The 17,866-nt window shown below is 37.8% G+C and overlaps 1 protein-coding gene across 2 annotated transcripts in view; it reads right to left on the bottom strand.

The window, feature by feature from the left end:
- COL14A1 (collagen type XIV alpha 1 chain) overlaps window positions 1-17,866 on the bottom strand; it is a 216,993-nt gene that overhangs the window by 118,792 nt on the left and 80,335 nt on the right. For both annotated transcript variants that reach the window (XM_070630921.1, XM_070630920.1), the window contains exons 12-18: window positions 16,930-17,075; window positions 14,169-14,298; window positions 10,881-11,020; window positions 4,468-4,594; window positions 2,921-3,060; window positions 2,294-2,426; window positions 874-933 (exon numbers count right to left, since the gene is read on the bottom strand). In XM_070630921.1, the coding sequence (XP_070487022.1) occupies window positions 874-933; window positions 2,294-2,426; window positions 2,921-3,060; window positions 4,468-4,594; window positions 10,881-11,020; window positions 14,169-14,298; window positions 16,930-17,075 (876 nt within the window). The remainder of the gene's footprint in view (window positions 1-873; window positions 934-2,293; window positions 2,427-2,920; window positions 3,061-4,467; window positions 4,595-10,880; window positions 11,021-14,168; window positions 14,299-16,929; window positions 17,076-17,866) is intronic.

Genomic DNA, 17,866 nt, shown 5'->3' with positions numbered 1-17,866 from the left:
CATTGAGCTTTTCCTGTGTGTCAGACTGTGTTAGGCCTTTGAAATATATAGTGATTTACTCTTGACAAAAATAGTAAAAGTGTCACACAGGAAGTAGGAGAGTGACATTTACCAGGCAAAATTGGGGAGGGTCCCAGGCAGTGGTAATAGAAGGCAACTTCTCACCTTCAGGGCTAGGAGTTCTAGATGGCAGGAGGAAATGGGGAAAGCAAGGAAAATATGGTTGAGGCCAGGAAGGGAAGCAGAACCCAACCAGGAAGGCTCTTGAATATTATGATAAAGCGATCTGGGGGCACAAAGAAGGGCTCAGTAAAGATTAACTGAAGAATGAATGAATTGGTGAATGAATGAATGGGTAATGGAGAGCCGATGAAGGGTTTTAGGTAGAGAAATAAATGATATTATCAAATGATGTTTTATCTAGTTGACTCTGAGAGCTAGCTGAGAGGTGTGCTATAATGGAAAGGAAAGTTACACTGAGAGAGAACACAGCTGATGTAGGAAGAACAATAGACCACAGAGAAGCAAGGAAACCATGACGTGAATAATTCTCAACAGAGAGCCACAGGAGAAGGCACTGAGATAAAGAGGAGGGCAGAGATGGTGGGGGCTGCTATGCTGACATCCTCTGAAAGTTTAAATGGGAATCACAAACAAAGATGGAAAAGGTAGGGAGAGGTAACAGATTAGCAGACTAGAAGACCGATTGGCATTTCAGGGTAAGAAGAGGTTGAGAGGTTCCGAGAGGCATGTAATGTGAACTGGCAGGTCCCATTCCTAATTAATAATATAAAATAAATAAAGCTGGGATAACATAATTTCTGTTTAAATCAAGCTTTGGTTATGGGTAAATGAGCTTCCATTTGTCCTTACCTGAAGTCACAGGTCTGGTAGGTGCTATAGTCGTGGCTGGTTCCGTCCAAAAACTGTCAACTAAAAAAATATTCATTACTTAAAAATTTTGTCATGATAATAACTCTGTACATTTGTGTATAGCATTTTATAGTTTTCAAAGAAAATTTCACCTATATTATCTCACTTGCTACTCACAACAACCTTGACTATGGTTGCAAGAACGAAGAAGTAGTAATCAGACATTATATCTATTCTGCAGATAGGGAAACTGAACCCCAAAGAAGTTAAAGTTTCTAATCAGAGATACCCGACTGCATATAAACATTTGAATTACACCTATAAAATTGTGAAACCTCCCAGTTACTTTAAAATGAGGGATAACCATGATAATTAAAGGAAATTAAATAGTGCTGTAGATAAGGTCATGAAAGGGCTGCCAAACAAGACCACCAAGGAAGGCAATATGCTCGGGTAAGAAGTACATCTTCCATTTCTTGTATCCACCCTGGGCAACGAGTGGAATGGAGTGGCTGTATGGTGTTCGGCCCAGATTCTCTTTTCAGGGTCAACACACTCATCCACCAGCTTCTAGAATACTGGTTGCCAGTGGCTCAGAGCTCTGCAAATTGCCTTGCTTGAGGTCACAGACTCTGTCAGGGGATGGCCCACCTCCAAAGACCGGGTATTAAGGGATACAAAGGCCCAGCCCCTTTGACTCAACTTGGGACAACTCAGAAGGGTCATCCCAGGTCCAGAACTCCTAGCAGAATTAGTGGAGGGCTCAGTTTTAGCCTCTGCCTCTGTCCCATCCTGTCATCCTTACTTCCTTACAGATGTATTTCCCAATTAAACTCTTCAATAAACCTTCTGGATGCAATTTTCTGTCTCAGAATCTGATTCCAAGGAACCCAAACAGAGACAATTTAAAATGCGGTTAATACCTCATATTTAAAAAATGAAAGGATGAATGAATCAGTGAGTGAATTTTGTACAAGATTCTTGGAATCAAGATCAACTTGGGAAATTCCAGAAACTCTTGGACATATTAACCCTAGGTTTATTTGTTTGCTTGCTTATTCATTTATAAATTATTTAATCTATCCATCCATCCATCCACCCATCCATCCACTCAAACAGGTATTTATTGTTCAGTTAAGATATGCCAAGTACTGTGCTAAGGGCTCAGGATATAATGGTGAACAAGACAGATATGGTCCCCGCCTTCATGGTGATAATAGCTTAAGATTCTAAAACGCTTCACGTATCAGTTTCGTTAAAGGTGAAAATATATGAAAAATTCTGGGGGAAAAAGAGAAACTGAAGCCTCTGTAGCTTGGGATAAGGCTGATAGGGAGAGAATCTGGTTGGGTGAAGAATGTGTCAGAATGGATGGATGGTGGGAGCTCATGAAGTCCGTCTTGGCCAGACCAAGACTTACGTGTGGTCCCAACAGCAGTCACCACCTCACTCTCACTTCCATCGTCCAGTACAGCCAGCAGTGAAACTTCATACTCAGTGCCAGGCTCCAGGCCTTCAACAACATAAGAGTCTTGGTCTTCTAAGAGGACAATCTGAAAAGTATTTGGTGCTTAGTAACTGGGTTTGCTTGAATAACAAAGGAAAAAGAAAGTTGCGAAAAAATAATAAAAATGAAAAATGTTATCCTGAACGTAAGCAAGAAACAACAAAGCATAAAGAACTCCCGGGCTGTTGAATTCAATCGTAAAGTCAAACCAGAGACTTTATTCCTTTCAAGTCCCTTGGCAAATAAAACTGTTGGATAAATACAAAAGTGGCATTTTGAGATTTTATTAAATATCATTTATGAAAGCCAAAGAATCTAAAAATATATAAAATATATAACTAAAGCCCTAGAAACAATGCATTTTAATCTTAGAAAAATCACGTGATTTCACATTTATAGAACTCCATGCCATGCAAAATATTGATTACTTCTGGGATTCTCGATCTATTTTAAAGTGAAGACCAATTCAAATGCAGCAGTGGGTATTCACTTCCAGATAAATGGTCTGTATTAGTTTTCAGTCCATTTCAGGCAACTCACCTCTTCGGCCCTCCCACCATAGACTGGAATCCACATCAACTTGTGTTGCCCTTCATCAGCAGAGAGGGGATGCCAGGTCACTCTAAAACTATCTGTCGTCACCTCATCAATTTCCAAGTATTGCTGGGCTGGAACTTCCTCTGTAAGCCAAGGAAGGAGACTCTGTTAGGGATCTGAGGAGGCAAGAACATCAAAACTCAAGCAGCTCCCAAGGCCAGCCACAGGAAGAGAAGACTCTGAGGAATTTCTTGCTTTAGGAAAGCATATGGAAGCAGGAAAGCAGCGTTGATCAGTCCAGCGTGACCTTACGTCTCTGTTTCCAGCGTTTACCCACAGCACAAATTAAGAAGACCATACACAGCAGATTCTAAAATTTTCCAGTAATTTCCAGAATCTTAGATTTTCTATTTGGCTCTTTTCATTAACTATAAAAAATAAGAGTGCCATATTCATTATTTCCCAAAGATAATATTTTCCAAGTATTTCAAGGAAATTAGCAAAACAGTGCCCTAGAGGCCTAAGAAATGTCCCTTTTAACTCTATTCCCTTGTGTGTCCAGTAATAAGTTAAATCCTAAAGAAGAACCTTCGTCCTTTCAACTTGTACATATGGCTGCCATCAGAAGGGAAATATAATTTATCAGATCTTTCACTATTTCATGGCTTACACACTTTTTGGATGTATAACAGAAAGCTTAACATCCAACTACACCCGGAATTAATCGTCAGTTCATTGACTTTTATTATTTTAAATCAGAGATTTTAAACTCTTTGACAGCACACCATGAGAAGTCCAACTAGAGTTAGCCCTCAGGAGATTTTATGAAATTACTGAAATTTTTTCTGTGAACATTATTTTTCAATCCAGCTTATTTCTCCTTTCTCTCCAAATTACCTTTTCATCTTCATATAGCACCAAATTTGTTTCCATGTGCAATCAAAGATTGGTTTAGAAAACAAAAGAATTGTTGCCACCAAGAGGCAAAAATATTTTATATTTATTGAGTGATGACAGGATATATAAAGAAAAGGAAAATAATGCATTCATGCCTTATTTTAAATTTTTGTATTTAAAATACCCCATATTGTTGTATTAATATTTTAGGCTGCATGAAATACAATATGGCTATGGACTGATGTATTAGGTTCAATAATATGGAAATGCCACTTTTTTAGGTCAATTGTTGGATATCAGCAACTTAGGAAGTTCAACTTAATATATACAGATATGAATGGAAGAAAGACGCGAAAATTTTACAACGATGGAACTTAAGAAATGATGTGAGATTAGAAGGAGAACAATGTATGTACACTTCTACCTAATTGAGAATTTTTGAATTTAGCTGGTCTTTTTTCTCTTTCCTTTGCTTTGGTAGGGAATAATTTGCTAGAAAATAATTGGCCAGGATGACTTGTAGTCACTCAATTCTTCATTTATTAATAATATTAAAACATAGTCTCTTGAAAATCACCGTTGAAGAAGCTGCTCTGGCTTCTGGTTTCCCTATAGTTTCTCTTGGAACCTTTCCAAACCGTAATAAGGCTTACCTGTGGTGAAAATTCCTGTCAGAGGTTCTGACTGCCCTTCATCATAGATGGAGAAGATGGCAACAGTATACTCCGTGAGGGGCGTCAAGCCTTTCAGAGGGAATGTAGTAACAGGATCAACTTCAACCTGCAAAAGAGAGAAGTCAATAATAGCTATATCAGATGGTCCCTAAGTACAGGAAACAGAAGTCATTTTACTATTGTCTGCAGTTCACTTGGCTGGCAGCAGAGCTATAAATACTGCAAAAATGATTGAATTATTAAACCAGTTTATACATACACATTTCTAATCTTATACCCTCAAATAGATTACCTAGCAGTTAATTCTCAGGACAGCTTTGCAACCAGTATTATTTCCATTTGTTAAAGACAGAGAAAGCAAAGTGCAGACAATTTACAATGCTAATATAAATAAATATAATGTTTCCAGCCTGAGCTGTTAGGAGCTGCCAGTTTTTCGCTTCACTGCCTGGGCTCTGCTGACTGTGACTAAGTGTACACAATTACTCCTATAAAAGTTGCATAGGCGAGCAATCATGCAGGCGAAGGATCAGGAGACATTCAAATTAAAGATAAGAGTAAATATTTGAAATGTTCCTTTATCTTCCACAGAGAGACATATTTAGGAAAAATATATACCAATTTCTTTAGGGCACATAAGGGATGGAGTTCTGGGGATAAGGGGTGAGGGTGTAAGGAAAGGGAAGAATTAGAAAAAGGAACAACAAAGAACAGATCTTGACAAAAGAAACCATAAAGTAAGAGAAGACAGAGTCCTGAGCAAAGTCATCCTCAGCGTAAGAGGAAGAATAGACACAGCTTTACCACTGAGAGGTTGGGTGTTGGCCAACTGAGCTACATAGCACAGGGGACATAGTGTAGACCGAGTAAATGGTGCCCTCACCCACATACATACATTGTATACACATAGTCTCAAAGGATCCTCACAAAACCCCTATAAGGCGGGTACTTAGAATGAAATGTGCTAGCTCTGGTGATACTCTAGGGAATTAAAGAAATGTACCTATTTATCCGAGAGCAGACTCTGCCAAAAAAGATCCCCCTTAAAATGTCTTCAAGAGACATTTTTGAGCAATATCAATAACATCTGTTATTTACAATGCTATCCATGAGTAACTTTACTGCTGCCTGGGAGTTAAGAGGAAAGTGACTAAGCTCACTGTATATATTTGCTCATGGCAGTCAAAGTGACCTTTATCAAAACATACAACGCGTCACTTTCCTTTTTAAAACCTTCATGGCTATCTATTGCCTTCCAAATTAAAACCAATCCCCTGCGATGACCTCTTGGTCTTACATAACCTGGAGCACTGCTCCTTTTTTCTGCCATACTCCCAATCACCTGCTGGGCTCCAGTCACACTGACCTTCCATCAGGCCCATGTCTTTCCCACCTCAGGGCCCTTGCACATGCAATTCATTCTGTCTGGGACCCTATTTCCCTAGCTCTTTTCAAAATTAGTCCTTCCTCATCTGTCAGGTCCATGCTTAAATTTCACCTCCTCAGAGGGGGCTTCTGTTTCCACCTAGCTCAGCAGGATTATTCTCTAACACTGCCCTTGTTTGTGTCTTCCCTAGCACCAATCACAGCCTGAAATTATTTTATTTCCTTATGTAGTTGCTTACTGTTTATCTCCTGCATAGAGTGTAAGGCCGTTGAGGGCAGGACCTTGTTTAGCTTCTTCATCACTCTATGTTGAAGTGATTTTTTTTTTTGAGTGACTAGAATAATAAATGAAAATGAAGATGGAGGTACCAAAGAGCCTTTTTAAAAGAGATAAAAAAGGGCTCATCTAAACTAAGAGCCAATCCAGAAACCATATACATCTCTAAGGAATCAACTGCAGTTCAAAAAAGAGCGTCAACTTTGGGGAAAAGAGTTTCCAGTTTCACCCTTTTGGAACTCTGAGTCACTCCGTTAGAAAGGGCCAGCTGATCCCAGCCTTTTCACTCACCCCAGACATGGGAGTGAAGTCATCTTGGAAGTTCTAGCCCCGTCAAGCTCCCAGATGAGTGTGAGAGTCACCCCAGCTGACACTTCATGGAGCAAAGACGAGTTGTCTGTGTTGAGCCCTGCCCAAGTTGCATAACCATGGGTTGTTATTTTAAGCCAGGGTGTGTTGGTTACATAACAATAGTTAACTAAAAATATACACTATCTTCTTCTGAATCTGGGCCTGATAACATTATAGTCATTCTTAGCATTCAGTGTTTACTCCTGTCTGGGTACTATCTGCATACTTTACACACATTAATTCGCTTAATCCTTACACAACCGTGTAGGGTAGCAAATTATTACCCCTAATGTGAAGATGAGAAAGTGAGACTCAGAAAAGTTAAGGAACTTGCCCAAGGGAAAACCAACTAGTACCTAGGACTTAAACACAAGTGTTTCAAACTCTACATCCTATGTTCATAAACACTATCTACAGTGGTCTTCATTATTTAAATTCAGAGAAAAGACAGATCCACATACAAAATATGAGCTCAAGACATGTTCTTCTAAACTGCATTTACACACTGCTTTCTGCTGTTTTGAATTGTAACTTTACATTCGTTGCCTTATTTAGTCTGCTCCTCCCCCCACCAAAGCCTAGGTGTTCACAATAACCATTTTACAAACATGGAAGCTGAGGCCCAAAGACCTTAACTCAACTTCCTGGAGCCATGAAACTATTAAATGGAGTGGATAGTTAGGGCTTGACTTCTAACTCTCAAATCCATGACAAATAGGAATTTTGTGAAGATATCAAAATACACAAAAACAATTAAAATCAAATTTTCTTAGGTACACCCAGAGACAAAAGGGAAAAAAGTGTGCATATACATGCACACAGTTTTCCCCCTTTTTAATATATATGCATAACATATATATGTTGAAAAGATCTAGTTTACTTATTAAAGCATTTTACTTGATACTGAACAGACCACATTTTATGCATTAATTATTAGTTATTTTATTCATCAAATGAAAACTTTTAGGTATCATTTATTTTTATTAGTTATGTTTCAGACAAAGTTCTGGAACTGATTTTGTTGGTAGTACTTTGAATATGTAGGGGAAGGATTTGGGAAAATGATAACAAATGACTATGATCTCATTGTTATGCAACTATTATTGAGAAGAATTTTTCAGTCTAGCTAAAAGGTTAACTTCAGCCTAACTCTGGGAGGAATGAAGAAAGAGGTCCTGATGAGGAACCAGGGAGTTGGGCTCTGTGGTTGAGTCATGGCTGCTGAGAACTGGAGCGCCTCTCAGAGCATAAAAGCTGTGGTCTTTCACTTATATAACTCAAATGGCAGCACTTAATTCTTTGTTTGCACATTTCCCCAAATTCTGTCACACTAGATGCTATCTGAGATGGCTTCTGTCCTTAGTTTGACAAGCCATGCTTTGGCAGCAATTTTTATAAGGATTGCAGGAGGTGGTCTCTGTAAAGCTCTCAAAACAGTTGCTGGCTCAGGGGAACACTCAAGATGCATTAGCTGCCATTATTACCAACATCATTGACAGTTGTGTAAGTGCTCTGTTTTATTTTTCTTCCTCAGTCTCCAAAAAGTTGGGGAGAGCAGCAATGCTTCGGGAAAGATACAGAGGAAGTGAAGGAGGAAAGACGGGAGGAAGAGAAAGTGAAGCCGAGAAATAGAAATGTTGTCAAAAGCAAAGATTTCACAATCAATTACATGTTATAAACTAAGTAGATTTTAGTTGGGACACTTCAAAGTTCATTCCAGAAAGTTTTGGGAATTTCCTAAAAACCCAGTTGTAGCATTATCTACAAATAAAGTTTAAATTAATAGAAGTTATAGCAAAATATGGTAGGAATACTCACTCTCAAAATCATATATTCCAAAATTAGGTAACGTACTATTTCTCTTAAACAAAAGATACTTCTCCAGCAACTTCTAATCTCAATTGCATGGTTAAGAATTAAGAAATAAGAACACACACACACACAGACACACACACACACACACCTCCCCCCCAGTCAAAATGGAAATGTTACAAAATCCACACATTGTGTATGCATTTTACCCAAATAAAATTTTCTCAGATTTCCATTTGTAGTCTATTTATACTCATTTTAAATTCAGTTTTACCAAACATAGTTTTCTAATTTCCCAGCACAATACAAATTAGAAATAGCAAGCACCAAAGGCGTCCCCAAGATTGAAAAACACTACACAAAAGCACAACAAATTTGTATATCCCAACATATATATTAGTCTGGGGTCATTCTTTACAAAGGCAAATAATGTAAAATGCCATAACAGGCCACAACAGCTATAATTTTTTTTAGCAGGGAGATTCATGCTGAGCTGGCATTTGTTGCCAATTATAATTTTTTTTAAATGAATGTTAACTAGACCTATTGTGGTGATCATTTTGCAGTGTATACAAATATCGAATCATTATGTTATACACCTGAAACTAATATAATGTTATATGTCAATTATATCTCAATAAAAAATAATAACAATTTTTATTATATAATTATATTTTCAAATATTACTCATATATACATATATATGATCGTTTATTTTTGTTTTATGAAAAATTATTACCAAAGGAGGGTGCTCCACAGTGAACAAATATTTACTGGTGAATACAGTTGTTCTGTTATTTTGGTTGTTCAATGAGTCAACACTTTTAAATTGGTAAGTTTCACATAAAAATAGAAATCCCTGGTCACTAGATCAAAGGTCACAAGATCTGGGAGCCCCTACCTGGATTTCTACGCAGCAGCAACCTGCAGGAGCCGACGCTGGCCGCATCTCGCATGGACATGTAAGTACTCCCTAGCATGTCTGTCCCCACCACACCCTAGCATCCTTGTCACTGCACCCCATTGTTCATTGTCATTTAGCATCAGTCTTGAATCGTCTTTCAGTAGAGAATTTCTTCTAAATCCATGTCCCAAAAATGGGAAAATGAAATACAGCCTAAGTTAGCCTCACGTTTCAAGAAAAACAGGTGAGAGTGTCTTTCTTTGCGGGTGTGACTACCTCTGCACATTTAATGGCATGCCTCACTCATTCATATTACCCGCCTGATCTTCCTACACAGCTGAATTTGCAACCCTTTGGAAAGTAGATTATTTATCACTGATAACAAAGAGACGCTGAGAGATCAGTGTTTTTGCTTTCAATCTTTTCACTACTCCAGACTCCAGTCTTCAAAAGCAAAGCAAACAGTCCAAATGATCCCAGCTTTGTCAGAATTATTTGCCCTCAGAACTTATGAAGATTTAATGAAAGATATTGAAACATATTTCTGTATGGTTAGCAAATGTACAGTTATCGTCCATTCCTGACCCAATGTCCCGTATGAGGGTGCATGTGGCAAAATACTGCTTGGACTTAATTGTAGGAAAATTTTGTCTTGGCATATGAAAATACTTGCTTTATTTAGTCAGAAAATAGAACCGATGTAATCCAACACATTTCCCTCTTTCTCTTAGCTTCTTGGACCAAGATAAGGAATAAAAATAACTTTGCCATCTTTCCTGCTAAAGCATATTTCCAAAGAAGGGATTTCTGAAGAGCATTAGTCACTGAGTGCAAAATACCATATCTTCATGGGTTTCAGTAAGTTCCATTATTTGAAAGTATCTTCCTACACAAAACTTGAATCATCCAGTTTTCAATTTAAGCTCATCTAACCAGGGCCTTTCAGATGCTAGTTTACTCAAAATCAGAGGGATAAACTAGATAACACTGACATTATTTCTAATTTACTACTTCTATGAAGATACATACCTCTCACCCCTGTCCACCAGGGTGGACTGTACTTTCCAAAGACGGCCACATCCACATATATCTTCCATCCCACATGCTTCCCACCATAGGTGGGACCTGTGTTCCTGCCCATCCTGAATCCATGCGGGGACTTGTGATATCTCCTACCAATGCGGTGTGGTGGAGGTGATCTCTGTGACTTCTGATGTTGGAAACTAAAGAGGACACAGCTTCCTCCTGGCTCTCTCTCTCTCTCTCTCTCTCTCTGTCTCTTTGGACAAGTGTCTGGGGACTCCTGAGCCAACATGTAAAAAGTCTAGCTCCCCTAAAGCTGTCACACTGGAGGCATCATGTGAAAAAGTCTACTTAGAAATAGAGAGAGCCTCTCCAGCTCACAGCTGATGCAGTCTTCCCAGGCCAGGCACAAGACGTACGAATCAAGAAGCCATTATCATATGCCAGCTCCAGCTGCTATCTGGCTACAATCGCATGAGTGACCCCAAGCCAGAACTACATGCCCAAGCCTCAATTCCTGATCCACAGAAACTGTGAGAGAAAATAAATACTTAGTATTGTTTTAAGCCACTATGTTATGAAGCCATAAAAAGCTAACACACAATCATGGAAAAATAGATATCGTGTTCCACAGCTTACCTCATTGATTTCAGTCCCGTCTGCATTGTTATATACAATTCGATAACCACTGATCTTTTCTGAAGATGGGTCCCAGGCTAACCGAGCACTGTTAGAGCCAACATTGGAGATTCTCAGGTTTCTGGGTGGACTTAAGGGCACTTCACAGTAAATGGAATAGAAAATAATTAAAATTTTAAATAACATACATGTAAAAAAGACAAAAACAGCATCTTTGAGTTCCAAACTACTTACATTTAAAAAACTTCACCCAGATAACTTATGACAAAGAAAATTAGTAAATTAACAAAGAAAAAAGTTTTCCCTATACAGAATGCTTGGCAGTAATAAATTACATATGCTTAGAAATAAATAAGATTTAGATAAATTTCCTGTGCCTTTCGTCTCCAGTCAATGCTATTATTATAGCCTGATGTAAATAAGAGAACTAGTGGGTCAAAAACCAGGACACCTGAAATTAAATCTTAGCTCTTCCATTTAACTATCATATGATTCTGGCAAAGTCACTCTACTTCTCTGCTCTACAATTTCCCACGTGTAAAATGAGGGTGACGCCCATCTGCCATCTCCACTTGAGCGTCTATAAGGTATTTCCAACTTAACTTGTCCAAAACTGAACCACTGACTCCTGCCACCTCTCCAACCTTCTCTCTCAGTCTCTCCCTCTGAGCATTTGGAAACTCCATTCTTCCCATTGCTCAGGCCAAAAACCTTGGAGTCATCCAAGATTCGGATTTCTTTTTTTTTTTTTTTAAGATTGGCACCTGGGCTAACAACTGTTGCCAATCTTTTTTTTTTTTTTTTCTGCTTTATCTCCCCAGCACCCGCCCCCCGCCCTGCACACAGTTGTATATCTTAGTTGCATGTCCTTCTAGTTGTGGGATGTGGGACGCCAGACTCAACATGGCCTGACGAGCGGTGCCATGTCCACGCCCAGGATCTGAACCCTGGACCGCCCAGCGGAGCACGCGAACTTAACCACTCAGCCACGGAGGCGGCCCCGCGGATTTCTGAACATATGTCACCTTCTCAGTGGGGCTTTCCGTCATCACCTTATGTAGAATAATCCTTCCACCCCAATGCTACCCATCTCCTTCCCCTCATTTATTTTTTCTATTGAACATTTATTGGTCTACAGTCTCTCTCCCCTGATATATTGTAATCGCAGAGGACCAGGGAATTTGGTTTAATTTTGTTCCCAGCTTTATCCCCAATATAACAAGTATTCAATAACTATTTGTTGAATCAATGAGGAGGAGACCTGCCTTGGATAAATCCCAGTGGCTTTGTGAGACCAGATAAAAATAGACACTTTGCTGTGGCTTTAAAAAATACTTAAAGAGGTGTTGCTATTTTTACAGATCCCTGACTACCAATTCCACAGCTTTTTGCACTTCTTCAAAGACCCCACTGTGATGCAACAGATGAAAACTTGTCAATAATGTTTGAGTTTCATGAGTTTTTACAGGTTTATAGCAAAAAGAATTGTTAAGATTTATTGCTTGCTTTCCATGAGTCTGAGACTTAACACATGTTATCTCATTAAATCCTTACATTAGACTGCAAGGATAGAGCTATAATGAGCCCCCTTATATAAATCATGAAATTGTGGTAACTTGGCCAAGGTCACACTTTGTAGGAGCAGAAGAATAGTTAGAATTTAACCCAGACAACTGATCAATTGATTCGAGACCCTGTGATATAGTGCTGATAAGCCAGCAGAGCAAAAACCTGCAAGATAAATGACAATAATTATCAGCCATAGCCACAAACAGGATGCCTCCTAACCCCAAAAGCCAATTCTTTCATTGATTCAATACATTTTGATTATTTGGCAATAAGAGGCTATGGGACTTAGTGGGTCTCTTAATACTTAAGAGAATTAATACCTAAGAGCCTCCTTAAGGGGCTAGAGAGAAAGTGTAGGCAGGAGAAAAGCAATATAAGTATTTTAAGTGTTGTGCACACGTAGCTCTAAATTCTTCTGGAGTTCAGTTAAATTTGGCAGTATGGTGGAACAATGTCTGGTTTCCTTGGTGCATTAAAATACTAATCTCAGGAACGGGTACCCAGGACATCATTTTTTAGGAACTTTAAAAAAAAAAAAATCAACCACTAACGGTAGGAAAGAGTCATGCACTTTTTTTTTTCTAAATATAAAGAAATGAGTATTCTGAGTGAAAGAGAGACGGGCGGTTGGGAAAAGTTTTTCTTCCAAACTGACACAGTCTCAAAATTCACTGAAGTCAAGTGATATATCAGATGCTTTCTAGCATAATTCATTTCTTTTCTTCTGTTTTGGGCTCTCCCAGCTTTTTGTTTGATTGTCGTTTTAATTACACTGGTGTTTCTCTGATGAGCAAAAAACAGCATAGCCTTGACCAACAAAGAATGGATGCAGGAGAAAACGTCTTTCCTTCTCATTGAACTTCTGTGTATGTTTCCCAAGTAGAATCTTAAATACAAAAGTACTGTAAAAATTGTGCTCCAGAGTGATGTGCAAGACTCCAAGTCTCCCCACACTTATTTATGTTTCAAAACACCATGAATAGAGCCATCTTTTTAATGGTAGGTAGCAAAGCATTGCTAGTATGCCGAGGTAGCATTTTGTCTTTATCATATTTTCAAATAAAATAGATGATTACATACATCTCCTAAAAATATTAAAAATTTTCAACATTTAGCTAAAATTACACTTGCCAATAAAATTTGTATTCAATTTTTAAAAACTAATTTTAATAATAATAGTCTCAGATAAGAAGGTGTCCAAAAATTTTGAGAAAAAAGTGTTAATTTGGATGATAGTGGGGAAAAAAGAAAAATTGAGTAACTATGTACTAAGTGCTTTCATCTGTACTGCTATATTTAATCTTCTATCAACAACATGCTGTAAGATTATTGGTCTTCCTTTTAGAGACTCAAAAATGTTACATCACTTGCCCGTTGTCACCCAGTTACGATATGACTTGAGCTGGAACTCCCACCTCATCTGTTCTGATTCTAAAGCCCATGTTCTTTCTCCTGTATTCTGATCTAGCATTTGGATTTAGACAAAAACACTGGTGGCAACCACTAAAAGATGCCAAAGTTCAGTTCTAGCATCCAAATGACTCGCAATAATAACAAGATGAAGAAACACATTTCCTTCCCCATAATAAAACACACATTTTCTTAAGTTACAATTAGTTCCTAAGAGGTTCCAATCTAAACCAGGATTTCAAATTCAGAATCCCAACGTTCGTTTGGGCTTTTATTACAGCATTTCATCTGAAGGACCGAACGGCTCACGTGTTGTTTCTTGTCCTGTAACAGGATCGCTGGCCTCTTCTCCAAACATAGCATAAACCGTAACTGTGTATTCCGTATTGGGTAACAGCCCCCTCAATTCAATGTCTGTGTGGGTGTCTCCAATTCTCATCTGGAAAGAACACATGTTATCAGATCATTTGCCAATGTGTATTATTCACGTTGATTAGCGTGGAACTGAATAAAGGTGAAACTTCATGTAAGAAGACTTTGTCTCCTCACAACTTCATCAAACAGGCTTCAGTTATCAGTTTTTCATTGTCTCATGTCATTTTCTATTAGGAACAGATGCTATGGAACCATACAAAACTGAATGTACCCATGCGTGCTGTTTTAGGATAACTCTTTACATGTGGACAAGTGGCAAATGCAGCCAGAATAACAGTGTCAAATATTTGGTCCCCAGAAGAGTGTGGGTGGAATTGAATCAGAAATGTTCTCTATAAAGAGTATAAGCTCCAAGACAGCCTGTTGGAGGCAGGGCCAAGTGGGCGTCTGTTACCACGTGGCTAATTCTAACCAGTCTCTTGGCTGGATGCCCACTTTTAGCTTCAAAAGTAATTGACCTTAAGTCAAAGGGGACCAGTTTTACTGCCCCCTTCAACAAAGGGACCTGTCTACTTGGATTCCAAGTCTCTTCCAGTCTTCAGAACTGATCAACCCACCTTGATGCTCAACTTGGCAATCTGCTTTTTGATTCTGGGATGATTTTTCTGACCGTTAGAGTCAGGAAAACTAGCAAACATTCTTAGTGGTGTGACAACTGAATGACAACTGCATGACAAGACGTTTTTATTTTTGTTTTAGAAGGCAAAAGTATCTCCATAAACAGTCTTCAGTCACACAACTGCCAGCATTATTTTCAAATTAAAAATTTTAATTTTGAAATATCTCATCATATATAACATAAATGTAGAGAAAATAATATACCCTGATGTACCACCACTCAAGTTTAATAAATATCAACATGTTATCATATTGACTTCAGATCTCATTTTTAAAAGAACTAATACATTCAATAAAACACAAGATCTTTTTCATTCTTTCTGTTGACCACCTCTCCCCTAATGTTGAGGTGTATCTTACTGATCCACCTTTTTACTTCTACATACATATGTATATATTTGTAAATAATACATGGTTCTGTATTTTTAACAACGTACATAAATGGGACCATATCAACATAATATTTTTCCCCGTCAATACTACATTTCAAGATTTATCCATGTCAATACACAGGGACAGAGTTAACGTTATTTAATTCCTTTATGGTATCCTTTCTATAAATATGCCACTATTTTCCATTCCTTGATGAACATGTCAGTTGTTCATCTGATCAAGTGCCTACATTGAAAAACCCTTGGAGGATGTTTCCCTATGATATATACCCAAAAATTTGTATATATCTTCAACTTGATAAAATATTTCCAAGTATTCGACAGGCTAATTTACATACCAATTTATATGAGTAGTTTTGCTTCCCCACATGCTCATGAATATGCAGTATTATCAGACTTTAAAAACTGTTTGCTAATCTATTAGGTAAACTGATATTCCTTTCTTTTTTATTTTTCTCTTTCCCGGTAAAGCTGAGCATCTTTCTAGCATCATTTGTAAGTCTCCCTTCTGCCAAAATAATAAGACCAACATTAAACTCAAATGGGCAAAAGCCGTCTAAATCTTGGAAAGAAAATAACACGTGTCATCAATGCTCTCTGCTCTTGATGCTCAGATTCACCATATTTCTGGCCCTAAAGATTTCTGTCACCAGAGGCAGGTTTTAGATGATGTTCAAGAATCGAGTACTGAATTCCCTCTCTTAGCCACTCCATTGGCCTCGCCAAGACACTCCCAAGTGTCAGAGACATTTCCTCTTTACTCCTTGAATATCTATATTATGGTAGTTGTTCCCTAAAAATTAATTAACTAATAATTAATATTTACTTTAAATATTTCATTTGCATATTAATTTAAATTGAGGACTAAATTAATTATTTAAAATTAATAAATTAATTTAAAATGAGGACAAAAATAAATCATTTGAAAGTCAAAGATTCATTTAAAATAGAATAAATGCAAAGAAATCCACAACAATGAGATACATTTCACTACCTCTCAAATCAGTAAAAAAAATTTTCCAAGTCAGTGTACATATGGGAAAACAATCGTTTGAAAACTTCATATAACAATATAAATTATATAAAATTTCTCTAGAGTCATTTCATAATACACAGTTATACTTAATAATACTTAAGCCTTAATAATTTGCATACTTAATACTAATTTGCATACGTGGTAATTTGCATGAAAAGAAACTCCATTTCTAGGAATTTATCCTAAGGAAATAACCAGACAACCATGCAAAGTTATATGTTGAGAATGGCCCCAAAGGCATTATTTGCAAAGCAAACTAGCTAAACGTGCAGTAACATGAGATTAATTAAACGTGACCTCTAAAATGACTATATAAAAGATTATTTAACAGCATGAAAAATATTCACAATAAACAAAATGAAAACAGAAGACTGCAAAACTGTTTCCATTTTTTTGTGTTAAAATGCATTGAAAAAGATTGTTAACTAAATGTTAACAACGGATATCTCTAGGTGGAATTACAAGCGATTTTTTTTTTCCTTTTGCTAACGTGAATTTTCTAAATTTTATACATTAAATTCTTGTGGTAAAAACATCGATTTTAAGGAAGTCAAAGACTCTAGGACTCTGGTAGGCAGCAGGTAGTTACCTCTTTTTCATCCCCAGCCAGGCCCTCCGTGAGAGGAGCGTAGAGGATCAGGTACCCTGAGGCTCCAGCCACCGGATTCCATTTTGCCCTCAGACTGTTCTCAGTCACATCATACAGCTCAAGGTCAGAAGCTATAGGTAAAGCAACTGCAAGAGGAGATATTTTTTTAACGTTCAGCCATTTATCACTGTGCTTGCTTATTTCAAAGTATCTATGCATTAGGAGCTACTAAGTAAACATAGCTTATTTTTCAGATAATTTTCATCCTTAAATCTGTTCACATAGCCATGTAAGCCCCTTCCGGGAGAGTAAACATAGCGACTGTTTAAAATCAGGAACATCTTCTAGTTTCTTACACCCCACTACAGTGATGGACACATTTCTCTGGGAGCCAGTCAAGAGCAGCGGGACTATTCTGACCATCATTTTATGCCCATTACCACACACAGTGTCTGACATGCAGTGGCCACTAAAAATAATTGTTGGGTCACTTAATAAATGACAAAATGGGTGGCTGGACAAACACATACGTGAATGAATAAATACTCATCGACATAGTTAATTAGAGACAGTGATAAGATTTCACTCAGTCAAATGCAACAGAGCTTGAGAAAAATGGAATAATCAAGAAATAATATTGGCCATATTTGAGAGGTAAGGAGAAAAGAATTAAGGATAAATTGCAAGTTCCTGGGTTAAATCATGCCAATGAAAACCATGAAACATTGCTGTTTTCAAACATAATTCTAAGCCCTCCACCATCGGTTCCTACCTGCTTTTCCAACCACAATATCAAGTTTGGGACCATGCTACACAGGCAGCTCCCTGTCACACTTCTATCGGAGTGTCTATAGTACTTCTTGCGCTACTTTGTTTGCATGTCCTTGGCTTGAATTCCCTCTCTTACTGGACTAAAACTTCCCTGAGGGCAGAGATT

Source organism: Equus przewalskii, chromosome 8, assembly GCF_037783145.1.
Source record: "Equus przewalskii isolate Varuska chromosome 8, EquPr2, whole genome shotgun sequence".
Lineage (NCBI taxonomy): Eukaryota > Metazoa > Chordata > Mammalia > Perissodactyla > Equidae > Equus > Equus przewalskii.
The sequence above is the reverse complement of the archived record's forward strand: the minus strand, read 5'-3'. Positions and strand labels throughout refer to the sequence as shown.